The 27178-nt window shown below is 33.7% G+C and overlaps 1 protein-coding gene and 1 long non-coding RNA gene across 2 annotated transcripts in view; one reads left to right on the forward strand and one right to left on the reverse strand.

Moving 5' to 3' along the window:
* Positions 1–1422: 1422 nt before the first annotated feature.
* Positions 1423–9713, reverse strand: LOC127856953 (uncharacterized). Its single transcript, XR_008038260.1, has 5 exons — positions 9614–9713; positions 5623–5687; positions 3578–3639; positions 3201–3242; positions 1423–2783 (listed from the first exon to the last, which is right to left on the reverse strand). It is a non-coding gene; the product is annotated as an uncharacterized LOC127856953 (long non-coding RNA).
* A 10766-nt stretch (positions 9714–20479) lies between these two features.
* Positions 20480–27178, forward strand: part of LOC127856952 (N-alpha-acetyltransferase 40-like) — a 44738-nt gene continuing 38039 nt past the window's right edge. The window contains exon 1 of the mRNA XM_052393168.1: positions 20480–20558. Coding sequence (XP_052249128.1) covers positions 20535–20558 — 24 coding nt within the window. The 5' untranslated portion in view covers positions 20480–20534. The remainder of the gene's footprint in view (positions 20559–27178) is intronic.

Genomic DNA, 27178 nt, shown 5'->3' on the forward strand with positions numbered 1-27178 from the left:
CGTAAGATCATGCTAAGATCTGTTGATAAAACGGCCTCCAGGAGCCGTATTCACCAATGTACGTAAGTCTCAAATCATAGACTCAGCTCCAGTTTCTGACTCAGACTCAGACTCAGCTTTACAAAACTTAATTCACGAAACATAAAATGGTTAGTTTTAGACTCAGACTCAGTAAGATAAGTCTCAAATGCTAAGTCTACAATGTTTAGACTTACGCTATACAATCATGACGTAACGTCGTTTGAGCGTTTACTTTACAAAATGGCCGCCGCACGAGCTCCTTGCGTAATAATAATAATATTATTGAAAGAGTGTATCTAGATCGTACCAACCCTTTGGAGATTTATAGTGATATTGAACTTTACAAACGGTATCGTTTAACCCGACCGGGAATCGTATTTCTTTGCAATATTTGCAAGGAATAGTTGAGTCGCAATACGATGCGGATTCTGCAAGTTCCGGTCGCCCTGGCAGTGTGTACTTTCCCGAGCAACGTGGCAAAAATCATTAAAAAAAAGCGGCATTTAAAGTTATGGTAGCCAGAACTATGTAGACCTGTGCACAGGTCAATAATATTTTGACAGCTAGAGAGTTGAAGTTGTCAAATTTCCAGCTGGTACGACGCCGTTCGTGCAAAACAAGAACTTGGTGGGATCGCTGATACGTGAGTCATTTGCGATGTGTGCATTTTGCAATTGTTCTTATTTATTGTAAACAACTGTCAAATTCATAATTGTCCGCGTTTGTTTGTTGTCTTTTGTGAAAATAATCTCCAAACTTAATGAACGTGAACATGCACTAATTTTATGGATAATACTTGTTGTTTGAATGAAAAAGTAATAACATATAATTTGCATGTATCATAAACTATAATAATGGATATTTTCTAAAAAGGGAAACCTATTAGAAAACGTTTACAAGACATTTACTATGCATAAATTTTGATTTCATTACTATTACAAATCTATTTATAGATGTAGGAATTTACCTATAGATATGTATATGCCGAATAAAGTTACACTGCCATGACGCAGTTGGTAGCGCATCGGTGCCCGTGATTATATATAACCGACTAGTCGGTGGTTCGAAATTACATCGGGGATTTTTTTTCTCCAAACATTTTCAAAATAAATTATGACGATTATTTAGTTATTTTTAAATTCTTGATCTTTAATGTAATGTAAATTAATGTTTATTAATTTTAAAAAAGGTGCTATAATTAATGTGTATAGTATACACCCTGTTAAGAAGATATAGGGTACACCTGAATCCATATGTGCATCTGTCCTTGTGTCTGTCTATGTTGTAATTGAGTTCCAATACAAAATGTATTTTTGCGACAAATGCTGTAGAATATGCATTTGTTGATGGCAAGTGCATTGTTGTAATGCACTTTATTTGTAAATTAATAAAACACTCAACAACAGAAATAATATTTTATTCTCAAATGCACATATTATTGCATTTTCAATCAATAGTAAAACGATGACATTAAATTTGATTATCAAGTTAAGACACATCAGCATATTGCATCACTTCTGACATAAGGCAGAACTTTCATTCAATATAATGCACATAAATGCACCGATCATAATCCATTTATATCAATATCTATTTACTTATTAATATTGTAATTTTTCCAAAAAATGGGTCAATTTTAAATGATCAACTTTCAGGTTTTACAAGTACTTTGGGGTGCATCGATTGGACGCATGTGCATATCAAGAAGCCAGTAAACCATGTAGAAGTCTACATAGGGCGAAAGGGCGTTCCCACCATCAACGTTCAGGTATGGCTTAACAGTCAGTTATGTGCAAGTCTAAATGCAATCCTTTTTATTTGATACAACTTTATTTTAAACACAAATATTTAATGAAACAACTGTATGTTAATTTTAACAGTTTGCCATTAGCAAAATAAGAAACATTTTATCAGCATTTTATCAAATACCTAAGAAAAAATTTACAAAAATATGTCTTATTTTGTTAGTGTAATATAACATGTTTTATGTTTACAGGCTGTGTATGATGCCAGCTACAGAATAACGAGCTTCACTCAAGTTCACTGCCAGTTGGCCAGGGCTAAAGCATGATGCCAGGATTTGTTGATGTCTAATTTCAAATTCACATAACTGCATCTACCATTATTCTGGAATTTCATTCAGTTCATTGAATGAAGAATTTTATTATTATCAATGATGTATATCTTGTAAGCAAATAATATCAAGAAGTGTCCCAAGACACCACATTCAACTAATATTCCTCGTTGAATGTAGAATGTATTTTATATGTCAGTAACATAATACAATGACCAATGTAATATTTAACCTACATTTCTTAAAGCACACAAATATTGACTGGAATTTTATAAGTACAAAAAGGGATAGAATCATATTTTTATCATAGAAATAATAGTATGCCCCTTTTTGAATTAAAAAAAATCTTATTATTTTGTGTGCAACTGCCCCATAACTATTATTTCTAATATAGACTATCTATTTTAGAAATAAAAGAGTTATAAAGTAGTTGCACAAAAAATAATAAGATCCTTTTAATTACAAAAAGGGGAATAAATCTACTACTAGTTTATTACATGTCAGAGTTATAGCACTTGGTCACGTATTGACACTAAACACATCTTTTTCTCCAAATGTATTATTTCAATTTCTACAGTCAACTTTTTTATTTCTTATTCTAATTTTTCTTAGTTATTTCCCATCGGTTTCTCTGTAAGTTTTGTTAAGGTATCGGCTTGTGATCTCTTGTCGTTCTTCTTTGTGAGCGCTGCAAAAATGGATAAAAAGTGTGATTTGTATAAATGGACTTGTTCTCATATTATGATCTTCAAAGGTTAAAAAATTAAAACATATATATCACATAATCTATGTATGCATTGGTACTATGCATTGGTACTTAGTTTTAACATATTTGATGCTAATTATGTTTCAACAAATGCATGACTTTTGTTGCATATTACATAATAACATTATACAGTACTTGCTTTGTCAGATCATGGTATTGTCAGTATAGTTTTAAGAACTGGAATTCCATCCATGCAAGTTAATTATTAACTCTAAATTAATTGTATGCACTGCAATACCTTCAATTAGAGCTATCTAAGTGTTAAATGTATTAATATTTAATTTTCAAGATTTGTTCCAGACAATTTGAAATCTAAATTTAAAGATATCCAAAACTTACATTCTTTACACTTAATGCCTCTACTTTCATGACTGGTACACTCTGAAATCACATGAAAAAAATATAGTGTCACTTAAAAAATTTAAATTAATTTAATCCAGTGATGTTTTCAATGCAATAAAATTGACAACTTATGTTAATATACTATACTTAAGTTAATGTATAATAATCCCAGTGTTAACTTTCAAACACAATGTTTAATGTTAATTTAATGCATGTTTTTTTCTTTTCTTTTGTTTTTATATAAGGGTGAATTTCTATTATATTGTATACTATGTTGAATGTGATGCATACAATATAATTCATATGGTTTGCATTTTCAATGTTCTATACATATGGTTAATGGTTTGCATATAAATGATAATCTATTTATTTACCATATGTTCTTCACTGCTGGCTGTTGTGGCACGCTCACTGCTTTGTAACGCATATGAAGAAGCTGCAAAAATTAAACGCAAAAATTAATTCAAACATATAACTTTGTAAAACACTTACACATACACTTATGCTCATTAATAATAATAATTAGTTGATTACCAAGAAATACAATGTCTGTATTTGCACTCATTCCTTGAATAAATGAACTCAACAACAAAATTGAAATAGTCAAGAGATTTCAAGTATCTAACAAAAAGGAATAGAAATACTTCCTTAAATGCACAAACTTCATTAGCCGATCTTAATTAATGATCTTAATGTTTTATTTTAATTGTCCTTATACCAAACCCTGCTATATTTACAACAAACAAAGACTCTGATACAAGTTGACATTTCATACCATATTTCTGTGAACGAGTTCATGAATATTGTTATTTAGTGCACCTTTGGTGAGCTTACCTACATATTTATCCCCACGCTTTTTGAAAAAAAGGTGGGGATATTGTGGTTATCTCCGCCGTCCGTCCGTCCGTCCGTCTGTCCGTCCTGGCCACTATCTCCTCCTACACTAAAAGCACTAGAACCTAGAAACTTACACACATGGTAGCTATGAGCATATGTGCGACCCTGCACTATTTGGAATTTTGATCTGACCCCTGGGTCAAAAGTTATAGCGGTTGGGGTGGGGCCGCGTCAGAAATTATCACTCATTTTTTTAGGTTATTTTACATTTACTTCTTTATTTCTACACCGATTCACTTCAAATTGATACTGGACCTCTCTTATGACAATACGGTCAATCTCAACCATGCATGGCCCCATTCCCAACCCTGGGGCGCCCCGCCCACATAGGCCACACCCACCAAAAATTTCCATTTACTATAATTTTTTCATTTCTACACGGATTCACTTCAAATTGATACTGAACTTTTGTTATGACATTAGGGTCAATCTCAACTATGCATGGCCCCAATCCCAACCCTGGGGCGCCCGCCCACATAGGCCACACCCACCAAAAAATTCCATTTACTATATTTTTTTCATTTCTACACGGATTCACTTCAAATTGATACTGAACTTCTCTTATGACATTAGGGTCAATCTCAACTATGCATGGCCCCATAACCAACCCTGGGGCCCCGCCCACATAGACCACACCCACCCAAAATTGCCTTTACTATAATTTCTTCATTTCTACACCGATTCACTTCAAATTGATATTGAACTTCTCTTATGACAATACAGTCAATCTCAACTATGCATGGCCCCATTACCAACCCTGGGGCGCCCCGCCCACATAGACCACACCCACCCAAAATTGCCTTTTACTATAATTTCTTCATTTCTACACCGATTCACTTCAAATTGATACTGAACCTCTCTTATGACAATACGGTCAATCTCAACTATGCATTGGCCCCATTACCAACCCTGGGGCCCCGCCCACATAGACCACACCCACCCAAAATTGCCTTTTACTATAACTTCTTCATTTCTACACCAATTCACTTCTAATTGATACTGAACTTCTCTTATGACAATACGGTCAATCTCAGCTATGCATGGCCCCATTACCAACCCTGGGGCACACCTAGGTCAAACATTCGGCGTGTGGATACGCGTCGGCCTCTGCCGCGCCATTTCTAGTTCCTTGATGAGTTTAATCAATAATCATATGAATTGACAAGTGTCAGATCTTTTTTATAACACTAATTCAATTACGCATTTAGACAATTATTATTAAGTTAAATTTAACGAAAAAAACTGAAAATTGTTTTCAATGCGTGACGTAGCTGTATATATTCTAGCACCATTTCAGCAAAATAATACAGTATCATAAAACATACATTAACCAATGAAAATGCTCATAAGCTTTTTTACAAATTTTAACAATATAAGTAAGTAGTCATTGTGATTATATCACATACAAAACACATATTAGGTTCGACATGTAGTAATATTGAAACAAACTAATTGCAATTGATTATAGTTTTTCAACAAAATTAATTAAATGAAAGCATAACAAAAAAAGTAATTAACTTACACCGAGCCTTGGAATTTTGGTTTTCCTTCTGGCACTGTTCACCAGTTTTTGCGACCCCAAATTTTCTGAAAGTTTAATAAAAACAATTGTATGATGTATAGCAGTATTTATGAAACACATTACATTTCATGTTTGCCATCATAACTGTCGATTAGTTTAATATAAACGACATACAGGGTAATAGTTATCAATGTAAACGTGTAGTAAATAAAAAGTTCGTTTGGAAATGTGCAGATTGTAATCAGATACGAATAAAACACACATGGGTACGAATTACTCCTATAAATATGAGGTCGATTTACATCGACCTCATATCGTTTAACGTTATTTTGCAATAGCATCGTTCCGACATGAATTCATGTCGGAAGCTTTAACGGCATCAAATTCATATAACAGCACAGAATAATCATGCAATAAATTATTAAACATAAAATATAAACATTATTTTACTAATTGCATTAGAAAAATGTTTATACAAACTTACAAGTAATGATAGTCCAGACCTTAAAACACTTCCACTGTTCAAATTCCATATTGTTGCCATATAGCACTGTGTAAATTGAAAGTTGCATAATGTTACCTCATTGGTCGGTTATAAATACATTGTTTCTCTATATATAGTATTCGATTTAGACGAAAATAATAATTTACGTGGAATGTCATATTAGTTTTCCATTAAAACTTTGATCTTGCTGTGAGTGTTTATGGACGTTATTAATTATGTTATACTTATTTTTGTATTTCATTAAGAATTAGAACGTGTAGCCCTTTTTGTTAACTGTTTTTAGCAAACGATTCGCGGCTTAATAAGACACTGAAAATAGTTAAAGCGACACTTTCATTTAAAGATTAAATGTGAACAATATTAAATGAAACCTTTTTTGGTATTAATATATTTTATTGACATGTTAAATTCGATACTTGAAAAGGTGTTTAGTCTTTAAAAATATGTCGCTGATATTGTTAAAGCGGGTATATACGATTTTTTTATATGTGTTTAATTATAATATATTGATAAAATATGTTACAATAACATAAAATTGGCAAGATAAATTATACATTAAAGCCGAATTTCATAAAATGCAGCAAAGACAAATTAGCGCCCCGAGCCGATTGTGACGTAAATATTTTCCTACAATAACCGAATCATTCGTCTTTGTATTAGGATCGGAGTTAGTGTTCGTGTGTCGTATGAATAGATATCGTTGCAGGAATTCAAATAAACCGTTACACTAAGTTTAGATTAACATCTTACATGTATGGTATACATGCTGGCGAATTCGGCTGTAGAGCCGTTTTCAATTTCAGAATTAAATATCTGGCTTATTTCGCATTTTTCGAAACATGTTCTTTTTAACTTTTATTTTAATTTATATTGAAATACATATATAATAAGTTTTTTACACATTTAATATAAATTCATAAATATTTGACAAAATCGTATATACCCGCTTTAATTTCAATAACTGTTAATATGCTTAATGTTGTATAAGAAATTGAATAGTTTCACTGAGTTGTATTCCCGCCTAAAATCCGATATCGTAAAACGCGCAACGGTTAAGAATAAGGTCTAAATAAGTTTAAGTATTCAGATCTGAATATCAGCAGCTGTGCCAGCTGGGAAGCCCCGTTTTGGCTTTAACAACCGCAAGCGAAACAACATACTTGTTTAAGTCTTGCACTTAGACTCCATGATCACAAGTATAGGTCCCTGCTGTGGCGTATGACACCATAGTGTTATTTAGTATTGGTCGGCACGATCATAACGAGACAATTGGTTTGTGCTGAACACAGGGGCAATAAAACCACAGATCTATCAATAAACAAGATTATTGAGATATCTTTTATTGAACACCGCGATAAAAATGCTCAAACCACGGACTCTAGATTACACGGATAAGAAACATGGCAACATTCTCAGAATCATCACTGCTATATGTGTAATCAACTAACAATTCGTCTAAAAATAATTTATATATTTGAGTTGAAGACGATGTACTGCTGTATAAGTCTGAATAAACTATCTGTCTACCTGTCTAAATATAAGTCGTCATCGTCCCAGTGAAAAAAAATCTGATTTTGAATAGTTGGACATGATGCCCTGATGTCAAAATACGAAATGACCCGCGTAACACCGACCGTGATTTTCAAGAATCTTTAATAAATTGATAATTTAAGGTAAATAACATTTCATATAATTATACATAATTCCCTCGTTGATAATTAACAGCAAACGATGAATGTTTTTGACACCCATTTTATTTCAAGTATGCATGCAAAGCCGAATAAAATCGAGAGGGTCCGCTATATACGCTTATCATAAATTTAACACCCTTTCTGTGTTATAAACAAGAGCTGAAATCGTTAATTTATTTATAATAAGCTTTATTGATATGTTTCGTGAACATAATACTACAATATATTCCATAAAAAAATATAATAATAATGGCAAAGGAAATTCAATGGCCGGTTTCTAATCAAAAGCATAATCGCCAAGACCGTAGCATCAGTTCAGTGCGTTAGGAACGCGCGCTACTTTCTTCCGCCTTCATTCCTTAATTACTTTCGTTTTTAAACATTTTTTTTTCTATCGTATACAGAATTCTATTCTCCTAAGCAAGATGTAATTTTTAAAACTGAACTCCAAATATAAACGCTACAAATTGGTATTAAGTACGAACATGTCAACCGTAAATCTAGATTCTAAAACACCAAAACGGTATGATATTTGCAAAAGTTAAAGTTATAACTCGCCGGGCTGTCGAAATCAGAAGAACCTACAAATTGGTATTAAGTACGAACATGTCAACCGTAAATCTAGATTCTAAAACTCCAAAACGGTATGATATTTGCAAAAGTTAAAGTTATAACTCGCCGGGCTGTCGAAATCAGAAGAACGCTACACATTGGTATTAAGTACGAACATGTCAACCGTAAATCTGGATTCTAAAACTCCAAAACGGTATGATATTTGCAAAAGTTAAAGTTATAACTCGCCGGCTGTCGAAATCAGAAGAAAAACTTAATATATATTTATATATCTGTTTACTACGTAACGTAAGCTTTCTAATGATATATAATTTGTCAAAATCGGCCGAGAAATGAAACTATAATTCAACAAAAGACGTGAGTGGGTACATCAAAATGTATAACCTCGGCGCTTCGCTGTACGCTAATTGTACAAGATCGATAGCCACAATACGGTAAAACGCGCGGTGGTAAAACATAAAATGTGTATTTCTTGTGTTTATCTCGCTATAAATCCATTAATAACAACGGGAATATACTAAAACGCATATTTTTTGAAAGAGGAATTAATAAGCAACAAGATAACGTATAAACCAATAAAATCAGATGAATAGTTTTTGCATAAGATTGAATTTACTACAGTAAGGGTCAAATACTCGATTCATCTCCTAACAATATACACTCCGTGATACAACTGGTAGTTTTAACACACACATATAGGTGCCATTTAATTAAAGAGTACAGAAAGCTAAAAAGTGATGTGGTTTGTTGTACAACAACAATTGGTTATGTGTAACCTATTCAAAAAATAATTTCGTTCAAGATAATTCAATGTAATTCTATAAACGACAAACACACTTCGTGTGTTGTGTATGTTTATTTTTTAAAATGTACATACGTGGTTTAAAGCACAATTTTTATACATTTAAGAGGTAATCGCTCACATTTATGTCTAATTAATGATAATTTTATGCATTAGCAAAGATTTAACGAGAAAAACTGAAGTTTAAGTTGAACTCAATTTGCTATAGGAAAACGACGGTAGCCGTTTAGACGTAAGCGGGGTAGCTTACGTCTAATTATTTGGACTAGGGTACGAATCTAACAGGGTACGAGATGAAAACTAAAACAATAGACCTCCTTAAATGGTAAACTTATCCGTGAAACCACAAATATTCATTATTAATACTTAAATAACAATTCACTTGTGCAAATTTTGGAAACAAAGAACGTGCAACCGTACCATAAATCATAACAAATGTTTGAAACTAAAACACATTCCACAATCACATCCGAAATCCGTAAGTACAATTTGCTGAGTGGTTATGCCCCTTGTTTACATAGTGCATTATTCGGCGCTAGTAAAAACGACATCGGTAGCAAATCCAAAAGTAAGCTATTAAATAAAATATTACAACTATAAGGCAGATACGATAATAACATATAACTTACATTGATATTCTACTCGCCACCTCGTCCCATTTTTTTCTTCGAATAACCAAAATCTTTTCGGCTCCGATCCCCTTATACTCGCGGATAGAAGGTTCCAGCGGTCCCGAACCAGCGCATTAAAAACAATCTCTGGCTCGGACCAATCTGAACCTGCTGGCGCTTCGTTTCGCTGTCTTCAACTGCCAAACACTTCATTCAATAAGTGATAGCAAACATGTCCGCTACTATTTTTGACACTATTTGGCGCGTTTTCCCTACTAGAGAGTTCGCTTAGTCGTGACGTCATTAAAAAAACACAATCTTATTGAAGTCTATTTCCAAATGCGTTCGTGAATACGAATCCTGAGTCTGTCTTTAGTAAGTCTAAGCCTGAGTCAAAGTCTGAGTTTGAGTCCAAGTTTGAGTTTATTATTGATGAATACGGCTCCAGATTTTCATGAACATTAGTAACTTGTTGTAGCTTTATAATTTAGTTATACAAATTTATAAAAAAAACAATTGGCAGTCCATCGTTTTATGTAAGAATAGTGTTAAGTAATAAATAGTAAGTACTTTTTTATGTGTATGATAATGTTATATAGTAAATTTAATGTTGCGGTTAAAGTGACATCATCCTTCTAAACAAGTTTCGTTTTACACAATAAGCACTGTCAATGGCGGCTTGGGTTAAATTCATTTATGTTGTTTAACTGAAACATACAAAATATTGGAGATCTAAAAACTACTATTATAAGGCAAACCAGTTCTAGTAAAGATTCATTAAAATGTATTCGATGATTTTTATATCTTTATTTAATTTTGCATATAGGTTAAATACATAGGAATGAAAACAACACTGAACATATATAAAATGTATTATTTTATTATACAATCAGCAAGCTTAACAGTAATTTGTATGTGGCTGACCAGTTATACTTAATGTAGCACTATGGTTTATTTAAGAAATCCGACACATATGCGCTATAATTTTTCACTTAAATTATAAAAGCTTTAATTAATATCGAAACTTTGTTTCACAGTTCACATGAGCCAATACAGCCGGCACACTCGTATTTTTAGTTAAAATATGGATTATGTATATACAACTCACCAGCATGTTCGCATGACTAATTGCCAGTGTTATTTACGTAAACATAACATTCCCCGGTAACAGGATAAAACCCATAACAACAAATGATATCGTGTCAATCGATTAACGTAAATGGTTATTATTGTAGACGCAGTACCTGTCACGAAGTACACACTTGAAATTGGGGTATTATTGTTGTATACTCAAGCTTTTCATACTATGATTGATTTTCGGAAATGGAAACATGTGTGCTATTTGCAAATAATACACCAACACGTACATGCACACGTTTACGCCAACACGTACACGCCAACAAGAACACGCCAACATGAACACATCACACGCACAAATAAATGTCAGCACGTACAAGCAACGACGAACATGTACACGCCGACACGTACACGCCAACACATACAAGTACATGAAAACATTTACATGTACACGTACACGCCAACACTTCTTTATCGGTGAATTCCGATGGGGATTGTTGTCGACATTCCGGAGAGCAGGCATAGCAGGCTTTTTTCGCCCTATGCCACGGGTCCGAAATTCGGCCCCATTCCATATGCAAATCTGGTTGTTTTTTTCCCAATTGAAAAAAAATTCCCAATTCCAAAAAAAAATTAAAAAAAATATTTTTCACCTTTAAATATATAAGTTAACCTGACACGGTGTAGAAAATAGAAAGTGTTGCATAATTAAATTATCTGTTGCCTTGAATTTGTTTTAAAAACGGTAAAATATGTTAATGATTATTTAAGACTTTCCTTATTTTCCTCAAAATCCGGCGCTTCGCACGATTTTTTTCACCTGAAAAAAGGCCAGGCCTTTTCCCCAAATTGAGATTAAAAAACCTGCACTTATCTCACATGTTCATAATACTTTAAAAAAAAAATTAATAATAAGTTATCAAAATAGTCGTTATTTACCAGTTAAAGGCTTCTTTGAAATATAAGAAACACTATTTACATGCGATAATTTTTCCCAATTGAGCCAATTTTGCAAAAAAATTTTTTTCAAAATGGGGGTTTTCACGACGCGAAATTCCCAAAATTCCAGTGTGGCGTATTCCCAAAATGGAGCGGAAAAAGCCTGCGTAGGTAGAGTAAGAGTAGGTGCGAACGAGGTCTTTTTTGCGGGTAATGGTAGGTGTGAAAGGGGGTCATTTTGCACTTCGTAATTGGCAGATGTTATTGAGTAATATGTGCCACGACTTGTTAAGACGCTCATCATTTTAGACACTAATTGACACTTGAGAAAGTGAAGATATGCAATTGCATTTTGTGTGTATAAATATTGAAAGTTCAACAGTGATGTACCTCAACAACTGTATCCCTGTCTCCCATGCGACATTCAAATTTACCGGTAATGCCCATGCTTTCCACGAGGAAAAATCACACGATGTACACTAATTCTTATTTTCTCACGTTTTTCTCGAAATGCACGTGGACTGTTAATCTTTTGCTAATAAATTACAAAATTGTCAGAAAAGTATAGTGCTATCCAACCCATGCTCCTAATCATAATGTGCTTCCTATTTTGAATGCTTAATTAAGATTTCCAATGCCCCGGATTATTTGATTGTGCAATAGTAAAATGGTGACCATTTTTGGTCCGATTTGGTGGTTTTATTGTCTTTAAATATTTTTTTCTCCATTTTTGCATTAAAAAAACAGCCTGGGCGCTATACACGGGAGCGTGCTATACGTGGAAACCTACGGTATGTCTGCAGGAGCTTTGCCTTTGTTTACCTATGAGGAAGAAAAAAAATTGGTTGAACATTTAAAAAAAATGGCTGAATATGGCTATGGGTATGCCAGGAAAGAGTGTATAGACATTGCATCTGACTATGCTGTTCAGTTGGGTAAAAGAACGAAGGATAACCCCCTGTCTCTAAAGTGGATTTATGGGTTTTTAAAGCGCGGGCCAGAACTCAAAAGTCTCAAACCAAGAGCCCTTGATCATGCTCGAGCTAAAATGGCCTCAAGGGAGACCATCTCGAATATTTATTACAACCTCAAAGAAACATTAACAAAATATGAAATGACTGATACGACCCATCTAATCTACAACATTGATGAAAAAGGGGTAACAGTTAATCACAAACCACCATTCATCGTAGCTGGTGCTGATTACTGTCCTTCATCTGTCACTTCTGGGAAAGGGCAGACAATCACAATAATTGGATGCGGTAATGCAGCAGGTCAAGCTATACCCCCATTTTACATTTTCCCAGGACAACGAATGAAACCTGACTTGTTGAATGGTGCAGCTCCAGGCTCTAATTGTACAGTAAGCAACACCGGATGGTTCAATGGTTGCGTTTTTCGCACCTACTTAAAGCAGCATTTCCTGAAGTTCACCCCCAGGATCTAGTGACCAGAAGAAACTACTGATACTTGATGGCCACAAATCACATGTGTCAGTTGGTTTGACAGAATGGGCTCTGGAACACAACATCGTCATATTTGTCCTTCCCCCTCATTGCAGCCATATCCTTCAACCTTTAGATATCGGCTGCTTTGGACCGTTCCAGAAGATGTATGACAGCCTCTGCCATGGACTAATGCGCAAAACATCAGCTGTCATTACACGCTACAATGTGTGTGAGGTTGCATCAAAGGCATACATGAAGTCAATGTCTGCTGAAAACCTTACTGCATCATTTCGCCGTGCAGGCATATTCCTGTTTAATGAAGACGCTGTCCCCAGCCAATGTCTTATCCCAGCTGAAGTTTTTCAGCACACCGAGACAGAAACTTCAGACAGCCAGAAAACTGTTGAAGGTGGGATACAAGTTGATGGTGAAGAAATGTTTGCACAGAAAGAAAGAACATTAAAGAAAACAAAAAGTGGAAATTTGGCTAAAGCTAGAAATACAATGAGCAAAATAGTGGCCGGTAAAGAAATATCAGGCGAGGTCTTGAAACAAATGGCGGAACATACAGATAAACAAAACAAGAATAAACCAAACAAAACTAAGAAAGCTACCAGTAATGAGGCCTACAGTTCATCTCCCCAGCCTGGTCCCTCTAAAGTGAACACCATTTCTGACAGTAGTGACACTGAAAATAAAGAGGACTTGTGTTGCCAGTGCAAACAATTTTCCCCTGAAGCTGTCAGGCACAGTTCTTAAATAATTTTTGTAAAATGGGCACTGTGTGGCAATAGAGCCTGCAACCACTGGGTACACCTGTCATTTTGTACAGAAATTAAAGTTATCAGAACAGGTGCAACATTTATGTGCCCATGCTGTGCTAAAGAAGAGTGACAATTGTTTTTAAGAAAAGTGAAAGAAACTTGTTCAATTGTATTTATAAAATATTGAAAACATATTTAATATATATTAACTGTTTTAGTTCGTGTTCAAATTGTTCAGAGAAGCGAAGTTTTAAGTTTAGTTGGCCTTATCCATTACCACTAGATTGCCGTCCCTTTCCCGGATGTGACGTATCGACTTAAGGTAAACAACGTGCGGTGTTAATGTTCTTGTAGTGTGTATGGAACTATCGGCTTTGCGTAGTAAAACATGCTGTAAATAATCATTTTTGACATTGATTTAACGGGAATTAAATAAATCTCTGAAGGCTAATAGTATATTGCTGCATTTTGTTGCGTAAATTCAGAAATTCTTTTACTTGTTTCCTTAACCGGTCGACTTACGGTAATTGGAGGATACAAGGGATACAACAGTAAAATTTCCAGCACAACACCATGATCTAAACAAAAGCAAAATAATTGCTTCCAACAGCAATAGTTGCATCAAATAAACAATATAACAATAGCCAAGACATTTATCTTTCAGAATATAACTATCTTTATAGCAGTCAATGCGTAAATAGTTTTGTTTGAAACGGAAGTTTCATGAAAAACTGTAAAATTTTCGAACTCGGACAAAAGTGTGCACAACCACTTTGACTTATTTTGTTCCATAATTTAATAATACTGAGCAGTTAAGCAAATTTTACTGTGTTTTATAATCCAAATATAATTTATGAATCAAAGTAGACAACTTATATGATGGCATGTAACTGCATATGTGTAAAAACACACTAAATCTTAAATTGTTTACATTATCTTCTATCTTCAAGCATGTGTACATGCAAGTGTTAAGTAATGTAACACGCAACGTGATTGGTTAGCTGTTTCAGGCAGTGGAGAATTAACCAATCAAATTGCATGTTTGAAAATAATCAAATACACGAAGAGTTATATCTAAAATGAAAGTAGACTATTGTTATTGTGACATTGTTTTTATACGAATTTCGAGCAAAATATCACAGCTAATTGTAATACTGTTATATTAAACTATAAACAGAAACTAGCAAATGAATATGCATGTTCAAACGGTGTTAGTTTTAAAGGAATATGGAAATTAAAACTAAAATTATCAGTTTTCAGTTGTGCATACTTGTGTCGCAGTTAGGATTTTTGAGCTTTTTTGCATGAAAGGTATCATTTTAATTTAATGAATGATTGTAGTTTATTGCCAAGTTTATTATTTTCTGAAAGATAAATGTCTCTGCTGTTGGTATACCGTTTATTTTGTGTAATTAATGCTTTTGGAAGAGATTTTTTTGCTTTTGTTAAGACCATGGTGTTGTGCAAGAATTTTGACAGATGTATCCCTTGTATAATGTTATATAGTATGTAGGTTGTTTTCTTAAAGGGGCCTTTTCACAGATTTTGGCATGTTTTGAAGTTTGTCATTAAATGCTTTATATTGATAAATGTAAACATTAAATTTTAAAAGCTTCAGTAAAAAATCAAAAATAAAATTTAAAAAAGGAAAAAAATAGTAGCTCCCAGCAGGGCTCAAACCAGTGACCCCCAGAATCCTGAAGTAAAAACGCATAAGCCAACTGAGCTATCCTGCCAGTATACAAAAGGTGCGTATTGTATACGTTATAAAAGCAATCTTCGTAGTTTCACAAATTCAAACGACAACAACAGAACTCTCCAAATTATTCAATCGTTTCACGTTGCAACGCTTTATAATATTTAGGTTTTTAAATCATCAAAAGATGCATATAATGGCTATAGTAGACCATGGCAAATGTTCAGTAATACTGTTTCCTCACAAATATCATAAGTAAACCGAAAGTTTGCGAATCTGAAACAACTTTTTTTAATTTTGTTAATTTACCAAACCGCGAAAAGATCCCTTTAAAGATCCCTGTGATATCAGACACTTAAGGACATATCACTTTCTAAAATGGTCAGAAGTGGGTGGGGTAATGTTAAAGAATAATTTCTTATAGAAGCATTCTGTATTAAGTTTGGAACAATATGCACAATTAAAATTGCATATACTTCAGTGATACATGAACCAGTTCTAATGAAATCTTTCAAAAAGAGTAAATAATCACATTTTTTCACCTCAAAAACCACTTTCTTCTTGGGCCACCAAAGTCCTTATTTACTTATTTTTTTATAAATACACTGAAACCAGTTGGAACATACACCACTGTAAGACATTGTGTTAGAGTATTATTAAATATAACACAATAGAAACACTGAAAAAAGCATCCTTTTTTGTAAGAAAAAATGTAAACAACTGGGCCCGTATTCACCAACTGATTCTTAGACTTAAGAAAAGAGAATACACTTAGAACCAATAAATATGTGTTCAGTGTTTGAATATATACCGGCCTCCACTGGTGAGTATGTAATTAACAAAATGTTCTATATGAAGACTAATATAGATAGAGATGTTTACTGCAGAGTTTGACTCAAAATTAAAGAAATTCTTGAATATTCTTATTAAAAGAATGTTCTTTATTCTCAGACTTAAGTCTAAGAATTGTTTGGTGAATACGGGCCCTGGAGGCAAAAAAATAGTAAGAAAAAAGTATGGTTGACAGACCAGAAATGATAACTATACATTTTATTGAAACCTTTTGAAAATGTGTAAAACATCACTTTAACAAACACATTTATATATCATTATTTATATATAATTAATATAGGCTATAAAATTAAAGGGATTTTATTAAAATGTTTTCAATATATTTATTTATTTTATTTTTTACTGTAAAGTATCATTTCTGGCCCACCATACTTGTTCAAGTGTACAATTTTTTGACTCGAGTTGTTCACATTTTTTCTTACAAAAAAAGGATGCTTTTTGCAGTGTTTCTTGTGTGTTATATTTAATAATACTTTAACACTATGTTCTACAGTGGTGTATGTTCCAGCTGGTAACAGAGGATTTATGAAGAAAATAAGGACTTTGGTCGCTCAAGAAGAAAGTGGTTTTTAAGGTGAAAAATGTGATTATTTACTCTTTTTGAAAGATTTCATTAGAACTGGTTCATGTATCACTGAAGTATATGCTATTGTAATTGTGCATATTGTTCCAAACTTAAGGTTCATGTAGAGGCTTCATTTTAAAAAATGTGGGACCCCTAGTATTTAACTCAAATTTGACTAAAGGAAGAGTGCCACATTGAAAATGTATACATATTTGCTTTAAAGGATGTTTTTCCTTCAAACTGCTACCAATTTTGTACATCAACGTATCATAACATCCACGAAATCAATCAAAATACAAAGCGATTTTAACACTAAAATATACATTATTTTCAAAAATCTGAATCATGTTTATTCCACGTATTTCGGCGGAAAATTATATAACTAGTGAATAATATCGACATTGACGAGGGCAAGTTACGCTTAAATAGTTAAAAAGGTTTACATATCTAGAAATATCAAAACTCGAACACATGTCATTTCATCACCATGGGGGCAGCCATTTTTTAATTAATAAAATAAGAAGAAACATGCTAAAAACTCACTCATCGCCTAATTGACATTCCAAACGGTTGACGATGACAAATGTATTGGATTGTAATATTTCCGTTGATGTTTGCAAATTGCACGATCAGACCTCATAAACACTCAAAAGAATAACTATGTAAGAAGCATTTCACCAATGTTTACAATCGTTGTCGAATCACATGTATTATATTATTGCGCATAAAATAGTACGCTTACAGACTGACAGAAAGATCGATACGTAACTCCGTTAAATTCATCACGGTATACTATTCTATTGATAATATATAATAATACATCGCTTTAACAATCTAAAAGTAGAAATAATTCTTTTAAACGGAGTTTTTAATAACGAAAGTGAAAACAACGGAAGTTGGGTGGGTATTCTGTGAGATGCACTACGGCTCCAGAAAAGCAATACAAATAAACTAAAAAATACGTGTGGGGGACAATTTTCAGCTGGAAAATATTTGAAATAGGGTAAGTGATGATATCTCTACGTGGTCATTGCTGTTATTTAGTGCGATCTCTTGCTGATTAATGTTAAAAGCTATTTTACTAGTTGCCACCCAACTGTCAAAATAAGTATGCGTTTTGTCAAGTATGTGTATACACATACCCGGTTTTCTCACCACTGCACGTGGTTTCGACCGATTTGTTTTTCACGTTTTTTCTACGGATCACAGCGAAGGTCACGCTTTCAAAATGGGTAAAAGGAATCGAAATATAAAATCAATTGTTTTGCCAATTTCTTTATATTCCTTTACAATTTTATATGTCGTCTGCAATGTAATTTAATTTGAGATGGTTTAAATTTGCAATTTGGTTGAGAGGTAAATAACAAAATTGTTAAGCCTTTGAAATATAATTGTGACTCTTATTATCCACCATACCTGGATTTTTAAAAAGTAGTTACGTTTTAGTTATTTTTAGAACTTTGTTTAGGATATTTATCAAAAAAAGGCAGTTGGATAAAAACTCATTTGTTGTTTTATGACAATAATTTTCTGCGAAATGTTGCTAACTTGACCTTGTATATGTATATAGCTTTGTATTTATTCAACTTAAGGTAGTGCATATCCTTCCTAACTTTAGATTGAGATTTTGTAAATTAGTGTAAAAATGTATTGGTTTTAAACCAAAATATGAATAAAGCACACAAATATTGAATGTCAAAAATGTGTTTATGTTATTCTATACGTCTTTAGCTTTAAAATGATATATAGTTTGACCATATTGTACCACATTCAATGAAGAAAAACCAAAGCGAAGTTTTAATGAATTTTATCCCCCCATGAACCTTAATATAGAATGCTTATATTAGAAATTATTCTTTAACATTACCCCACCCACTTCTGACCATTTCAGAAAGTGATATGGTCTTAATATCAACGCATTGCAATTATATTTACATACGTGTGTAAATAATTCATTTCTCGATAATGTTCCGTAAAAATTATGTAATGACACTTTGAATTTGCCGCCTGAGCAATTTAATTCCAACCAATATTCAATTTTTCAATATCTCTCGATTCGCTCGCTGTGTAGATATAAATCGATAACACGGCCTCGATGTAAAGCATTTGGTTTAAATGTGGAAGAATAAACGGCGTAAAATACAGTTTGCGTTCGTCTGTTGTGGTGCAGATCTTTACATAGTAAACCGATGTTATTATACTTTTCTGGATTAATTAAGCATTGTTTTTAGCTCGGCTGTTTTCAGAGAAAACCTGAGGTATTGTCTTAGTCAGCTCGGCGTCCGCCGTCCGGGTCATGCTTAAACCTTAACATGTTGTTAAGGTTTTGAACATTTGCTCTCAAATCGAAGTGCTTCAACCTACAACTTTGAAACTTCATATGTAGCTGCACCTTGATGAGTTATACATGCCACACCCATTTTTGGGTCACTAGGTCAAAGGTCAAGGTCACTGTGACCTCTTAAAAAATAAATAAATTAAGTATATTCTGACAAGACAAGTTTTACTTTTTTCACAACTGCAACCGCAGCCGAGTGTGCACCAGTCATGTGGTGCTCTTGTTTTTCTAAAGTGACAATTAATAAGTTCTGAAATAAATTACATCTTTTATTTTTATACAGGGCCCTCAATCTATCAAATTTGCCGCCCCCCATCTGAAAAGTATATTTGTTTCCCCCAAAAACTAATTTTTCCCCCTCAGAAAATGAGAAAAAAAATCTCTGATTTATAGTTGAAAATTGACTCCAATATATCACTGTCCGTTATATTGCGTTGTCCAATATATCACAAATCGGCTATGGTAATGGCTCCCAAAAATGTGACGAGCATAATGAGATAAAATCAGGTACAAGCTTGTATTTTACCCTTTTTACCCACTTTAATATTCTGTTTAATCAGACATTCATAATCCAGTTTTGACCAGATTGTTTGGTTTATTTGTACATCACTGTAACACCTGTGCACTGCAATAAACAATAACAACACTGGCCAAACATCACAGGTCATTTCGGGTGTTAACATTCTCTCTTGAAATTGCTTTGAACTGCCGAAACACACAAGTGCACACATGAAGGTGTATACAATTATAACTGTAAATGTCACAAGTCAATACTCACCTATCTCAACAATCTTTGCGCATTAGATACAGTGTAAACTACTTGTTTTTAATTAAGAGGTAAAGCTCCCTCAGTTTGTCAAAATGCACTACTATTAAAGCCCATGCTTTCCATGAGGATAAGATGACATCATTTTGTACATTGGGGGTCTAATTTGTGCATGCTTTCTTGAACAATAAAACTTGGCAATTGTTTTCGGATTACAAATTTAGTTATAGGCATTTGAAAATACTTTAATGGAATAATGTTTTGTTTTATACCAATGAATAACATATGGATAACACATACTTCAATAAGGTACGTAAATAGCGTGTTTTGAGATTGCCAAACAATGCTAATGCGTACATAAACATGCATGAATAACCTGACAATTTATATTGCGCGCTGGATATATCAAGGTCGCGATCTTTGGACCCCTTCAACGGTAATATATTGGACTTTTAAATAAGATTACTATTATATAGATTGAGTAAAAGTCCACCTTTCTGTACTATAGCAGTGTTTTTTCAGTTTTGGGGGAAGGGGGTCGGGTCCCCTGGGGGGGGGGGAATTCGCGCGTATAAGGGGAAAAGGGGGAAATTTCTATGCTTAGCTAGTTACAGTACAAAATCAAGTTTTAACACTATAATTCACCATACAGAGGGAGAAAAACATAATTCAAACTCTTTTATTCATAAACATGTTATGTTCATGTTCAAAGTTCAACATTTCTGGGCTTTTCAGCGAATTTATCGATTATTCTGGTGACCTCCTTTTCACCAAGTCTCTCCGTGTGCAGACAAAGTCTGATCAGGGACTCCAGTGTAGCTTCCCCAAGCCTGTTTCTCTGTGGCGTGCAAAGCAGGTTGAGCAAACTAAATAGTCTTTCAACACTCTGTTGACCGGACGTTTCTGGCGTTTCACTGCCGCTATTTGAAGAAGATTGACTTTTAAGTTGTACTTGTTTGAAAAGAATATCAATTTAAAACAGATTTGTCAATTTTTTTACGATAGCTTTTGTTGTTGTGCGACATGTTGGAATACGTATGGTTTGCGGTAGATGTCGTAAAGCGAAAGTTGTCATAGTGAACTACGTACGGTTTGCGGTAAAGGCTAAAACAAAGTCAACACGCGGATGCAGTTTAGGAAAATTGTAGTAAATTCGTAACGAAAGACGTATTAAAATGATGTATTGATTAAAATTGAATAACACTTCCGAGAGGGTATTTTTAAAAATATTTAGGGGAAAAATATATACTCTAAAGATGGGGGAATGGGGCCGAATAACGCCAAATATTTCATTTAAAAAAACACTGTATAGATAGTTACATATATAGAAATATATGTTTATAACAGTTCAACACAGTTGTTATTTTATGTTATTATATAAAAATTCCCCCATTTACAAAAAATTTCCCTCCTAAGGGCTGCGGACCCCTTCCCCCAAAGCAGTGTGAGGGCGCTGATTATACTGTACATAAATAATATTGATACAGATCGTACAGTATACCATCCTATGTAACGTAGAATGTAAGTTCATAAAACAACACAGACAGAGAAGCGAAAAAGACATGCATAAAAAGTTGCTGAAACTTAGAAGAGTGAATAGAAACTGCACCATATCTGTTTTGAACAAATGCTTATTAAATTGACAAAGATGAGCATACTAAATCTAGTTAGGCCTAAAAAAAAATGTTGTGGTTCGGGTCACCTGACCCTACCTAGGAAAATGCACAGACCCTAAAGTTTTTATTGGCAGTGCCGACCCTAAACTTTTTTACCCTTTTCCGGTAGGATAAATATCAAGCGATATCGACTACGCCGAAAATTGTGAGAGCCGATTTATGATCCTCTGTCCAGCGATTTTCCTTGTCCAATTGGGAAAAGTACCCGTACCGGTCCAATGGAGAAAAATTGAGTCGTGAAAACCTCAAAATTGGGAAAAATCGAGTCGTGAAATCCTTAAATTGGGAAAATCGCGTCGTGAAGTTTGGGTCCTATTGCATACATCATACAGTTCATACTTAATTGAACATACCCATTAAAATAATCATTTGCAGGCATGCCTTAATGACCATTAAGTAATAAAGTTGAAATAAATAACAAAATATTATAAAGAACACACAAAATCAATTACAAGTTGTTTTAAACTCTTGTAAAGCAATGTCTCTGTCTTTCATTTTTTTGGACATTTCAACAATCTTTGATGTTTGATCATCTATCAGTTGCTGGCATCCCTCTCTGCACAGCATCATTAGTGCTGTCAATGTGTCGTGTGATAGACAGTTCCGATTGTTCGTGCAAAGATTGTTCATTAGACTGAATACCCTTTCCACAGAGGCAAGGTTACAAACCGACGTAAAACAGTACGCTGGCTGCCTGACAAAAGAACCGGAAACAGTAACGACTCTATTGATTGCACGCGCTGAATAATAAAACCCGAAATTAATCGAGCGCGTGGTTACACACAACTAAACGATTTTCTTTGTTCGCTCGCCGAAAGTTGGGTTTTGTTACGAAACTTTCGGTCGTTTTGAGAAAAAATTCGGACGCCGATTGGGATTTTTTCAGATGCCGATTGGGAATTTGGGAATTTTTGCTTGATTGGGAAAGTACCGTTAACCCATACTTTATAAAGAAGAAGGAAAATCGCTGCTGTCAATTACGTATTGTATCTCTTTACCCACCTAAAGCCCGCCTTAAGGCAGATCGTCGTTGTAATGGAAAATCGATATTGGCTAATGAGAGCGCACGCTTTGAATGAGCGACAACACTCGTAAGCAGTCATGCCTGTACTTGCAGTAAAATCATGCAGACGACGACTAACCTAATTTTCGTAAGTGTGTGATTTTATGGCAGTTTGTTGGCTTTGTTATTTAACACATTCATCGGTCCCTAAGGTGTAAACCTTCATGATGAAATCTCTAGCCACTTACTTGGAAGACAGATGATTGCAACTGGGTTAAATCCTCATGGATATTGTGCTTTTCATGCATAATATGGTAAAAACAATTATTTGACATGTAAAGCGGCCCATCCACACACAATATGATTGTCAATTTTATTGACTCAATAATATTGACGGAACATTTTTAGCCCTCAAGTTACACAAATATTATCAATATTTTGTTCATTTGTACTTCGGTCATCATTCAAACAAGAATGAAAATTTACAATGCGTCAATAAATATTCGAGATCTCTGATTTTCATCAATACATTTACGGTGTCTTCAATATAATCCATTAATTATCAATTTTATTGTCAATCTTAATTATTGACAATAAAATTGACAATGATATTGTGTGTGGATGGGCCGCTTAATGCGCTTTAACAAATTATCGTTGAATTAATTACGCACGATTGTAAATGTTTCATTTGATTCTCAAATGAGCATTATTTAATTTGTAATCCGAAACACGCTTCCGAATTTTAATGCTAACGCGACATTAAAAAATTATAGCGTCAAATAAACAGTGCTTTATCCTTTGTCTCAATAAAAAGCGCCCGAAAATTATGCAGACATGTAGAAAGTCGCATGGAAAGTGTGGGTGTATTTTGTGTTGTATAAAAAAATGAACATCACGTCTGGCGATTTACGCGTGTTCAGTGGAAAAACCCCACCCCGATTGGACATTATTACATTACATCTTTCAATAGTTATCATGATCATTTTAAACAAATAAGTATTTTTTCAGTAAAGTGCAACTGCGCGTTTGAACGGTTAGAAAATGTCGGATCAGTGTGGGGACTTTATATTACAAACGCACGATTGCACTTAACTGGAAAAATACTTATTTGTTTAAAAATATCATGATACATATAGGAAAATCTCACGAATGAGCGGGCTCTCCACTTTATCCCATTACAAATGGTGAAATATTCAAAAAGACATCATAAAAAATGTTAACTGGGTCGCACTTTATTCTCCCAACACAGATCTTAAAAAGTCACATGGTATAGGCACCGTTGTAATGTTATTTTGCAATTTTACGCAAAATGATGAAAATTTAAACTTTCTGGTGTCCACCACATTTTGGACTTTTCCCCGACAAGACGTTCCAAAGAATTTAGCCCATTTGAAAAGTATCTCTAAATTCTTTGCACGTCTTATAAATAAGACTACAGGACAGGTTGCTATTCTAAAACTATTATTTTCAAAATAAATCTTATATCATAGCTTCCATGGCTTTTTCCCAATCTATATTAAGCAGCTTTGGCTCACTCGTTTTGTGGAAAATGAGTCTCCAATTTACAAATTGTGAAAAAGTGAAGTTAAAATGCCTTGGATACAAACAAGAAATATTTTCTTCTGATAAAGCACTCCTTCTAAAAAAAAAAGATTTTGTACTGGTATAAAATGTTAATTTATTTTTGTTGAGTAAAGAGATGTCACTCAAATAAAAGTTGTATGGGTATTGTAGTGGATGGGATATTTTTAAACAATTTTTCTCCACGTTATTTGTAAAAAAGTTCAAATGAGAACCAACATAGTTAAAATTCTTGTTGAAAACCTTTCTCCTGTAATAGTAGTGCCCATCAAAGGCTTGTTTGTGTGAAAACAAGCTGGGAAGATATGCAGTTCATATGATACATGCAAGCATTGTTCAGGTCCGAATTGGGACATTCCTTTAAAATTGTCGGGACATTTGCCCAAAAGGTGTGACACCTAAAATGACCAATTATTCAACCTTCACTGCATGAAGTCAGTAATATCAGTATATGACCTACAAAACCTCATAATTCCTGGCAAATAGTGACAATAAATGTGTTAAAGAATTTCATGAACACAAACATTTTCCTTTTTCCGGAAGTACTGTGCACAAACGTGATGTGCACTATGCGGATGACTATAAAGTGAAATGTGGTGCATGCCTCTCTATATGACATCTAATCGGAACAGTCAGGCCCCAATTGAACATGTGTAAATCATGTTATGCGAAGTGCGTGCATCAAGCACTGTTTTTATTCAACCAATCATCAGTTAACTCTAAATTTAGATTCATGCAAAATGTACACAATACTTTTTAGAAAATCAGTCGAAAAGTAAATTTATATAAAACATCAATGTGTATTGGTCAGTGGTCAATAAAATTATTTGTTTGATTAACAAAATTGGTGTTTTGACAGTTTTTTTAGCTTCATGTGGTATAATACACAGAATACAGCGTAATAGTACTTTTGGACTTTATTGGGCCCTGAACTACAAGCAGCTGGCTCTTAATTCACTATGATGCATCTATCGATAGCAATTAGCAATTACAAACACCATGGTGTGAATGCCTGATAAAATGAATATTCTGATAAATCGCTGATACGGTATCAGAAACAACACTGATGCATGCGAGTGGTAGAAATGGTTTGTTAATAGGGGCAATAAAGGGATTAGCGATGGAAAATTTTAGCCAGAAGACGCATGAATAGAGAATTTTATTGTGAACTTATAGAACATACATTGTTTTTACGAATGTTGTGACATATTGTCTCATATGGGAACACTGGGACAAACACCCCCAAAAGCAGGACTGTCCTGCTGAGATTGGGATGTCTGGCATGTATGGTGCAGTACCTTTGTCAAAAAAATAACCCACTTTGATACCAAATGATGTGCGCTAAACTGTGCTTAACTGAGTTTAAAGTTGAATATTTAAAGAAGATGTGTGTTTAAGCGAGTTTTTTTCTGTAAGGAGTCAGTTTTTTGTGTGTCAAAAGTGAGCCTTTTTATTTATGAGTTGGTTTATGTGTGTTTAAGTGTGTCTTTTTGTTTTATAAGCGAGAATTTTACAACAGAAGTTGGTCCTTTTTAAACAGAAGTGGGTTTAAGCGAGTTTAAATTGGTCTTTTTGTAAATACTTTGAGAGCTGAAACAAGGCTAAAAGACTCACTTGAACACACTTTTCAATAAGTTGGTCTTTTGTTTATAAATAATACTCGACAATGAAACAATAATTCTTCAACTAGGTCTTTGTTTCATGTTTATAGCCAAATATAATACAAGTCAATTGTAAAGGGGCTTTTTTACAGCCTGTTTGCCATTGTCCCTATTGTAAATGTGTGTGCTCCCCATAATTTTTAGTGAATATTGGATGAAAATGGCTCTTTCAGAACATCACAGGTTCACAGATGGACAACAAGTATCACTGCCAAAAACTATAAAAATGATCAAACTTAGTTTTATACCTGAAAATGAAAGAGTTTGTGTTTCACTTTGTTTTTTTTCTTTATATTTGTTTTATTATAAACAATATCTTATGATTGTTTTATGTCTTAAAATTATTTTATTTTTTTAAATTTTAAAACAATCTTATATGATTGTTTATATTTGTTTAAAACAGTATTTACTTGTTAAATCTGCATATTTAAATAATTATGGTATTGGAAACATTATTTTGGAAAGAATCTATTTATTTGTGTATATAAGTTATGCAAGACTTTTATATTTTCATATGATACCATCATATCCATTTTCTTAATTTGCAATAAAAAAATAAGATGCCAAACATGACCTGTGTTACATAAACAGTCAACAAAATAACAAGACAATACCTAAAAACACCTCTTTTCACACCACTAACAATAAACAGATAACAATCTGTCAGGCATTCAGAGCTAAACAGGGTACTAATTATCTAGCTAAGGGGTAGATTAGGCTACTGATAGGGTTTGCCCAGACATAAGGCTGGAATGAGGTATAAGACTTTTGATTGGTTCAAACTTTTGCACAGGAAATTATTTGAAAACAACAACTTTTGATTACACAAGCTGGTTTCAGCAATTGAATATTGAGCTAAATTAAATTAACATTTATAATTGTTCTGTTAAATGTATTGAAATACTGTCAGCATGAAGTATTGTGTGATGAAAGCAATGTGTTTTTTACTACAATTTGGAAATCAACAATAAGTTTGTTGGAAAAGAAGTTCAACTGGTTTTTTTTTGG

This window comes from Dreissena polymorpha, chromosome 14 (genome assembly GCF_020536995.1).
Source record: "Dreissena polymorpha isolate Duluth1 chromosome 14, UMN_Dpol_1.0, whole genome shotgun sequence".
Taxonomy (NCBI): Eukaryota; Metazoa; Mollusca; class Bivalvia; order Myida; family Dreissenidae; genus Dreissena; species Dreissena polymorpha.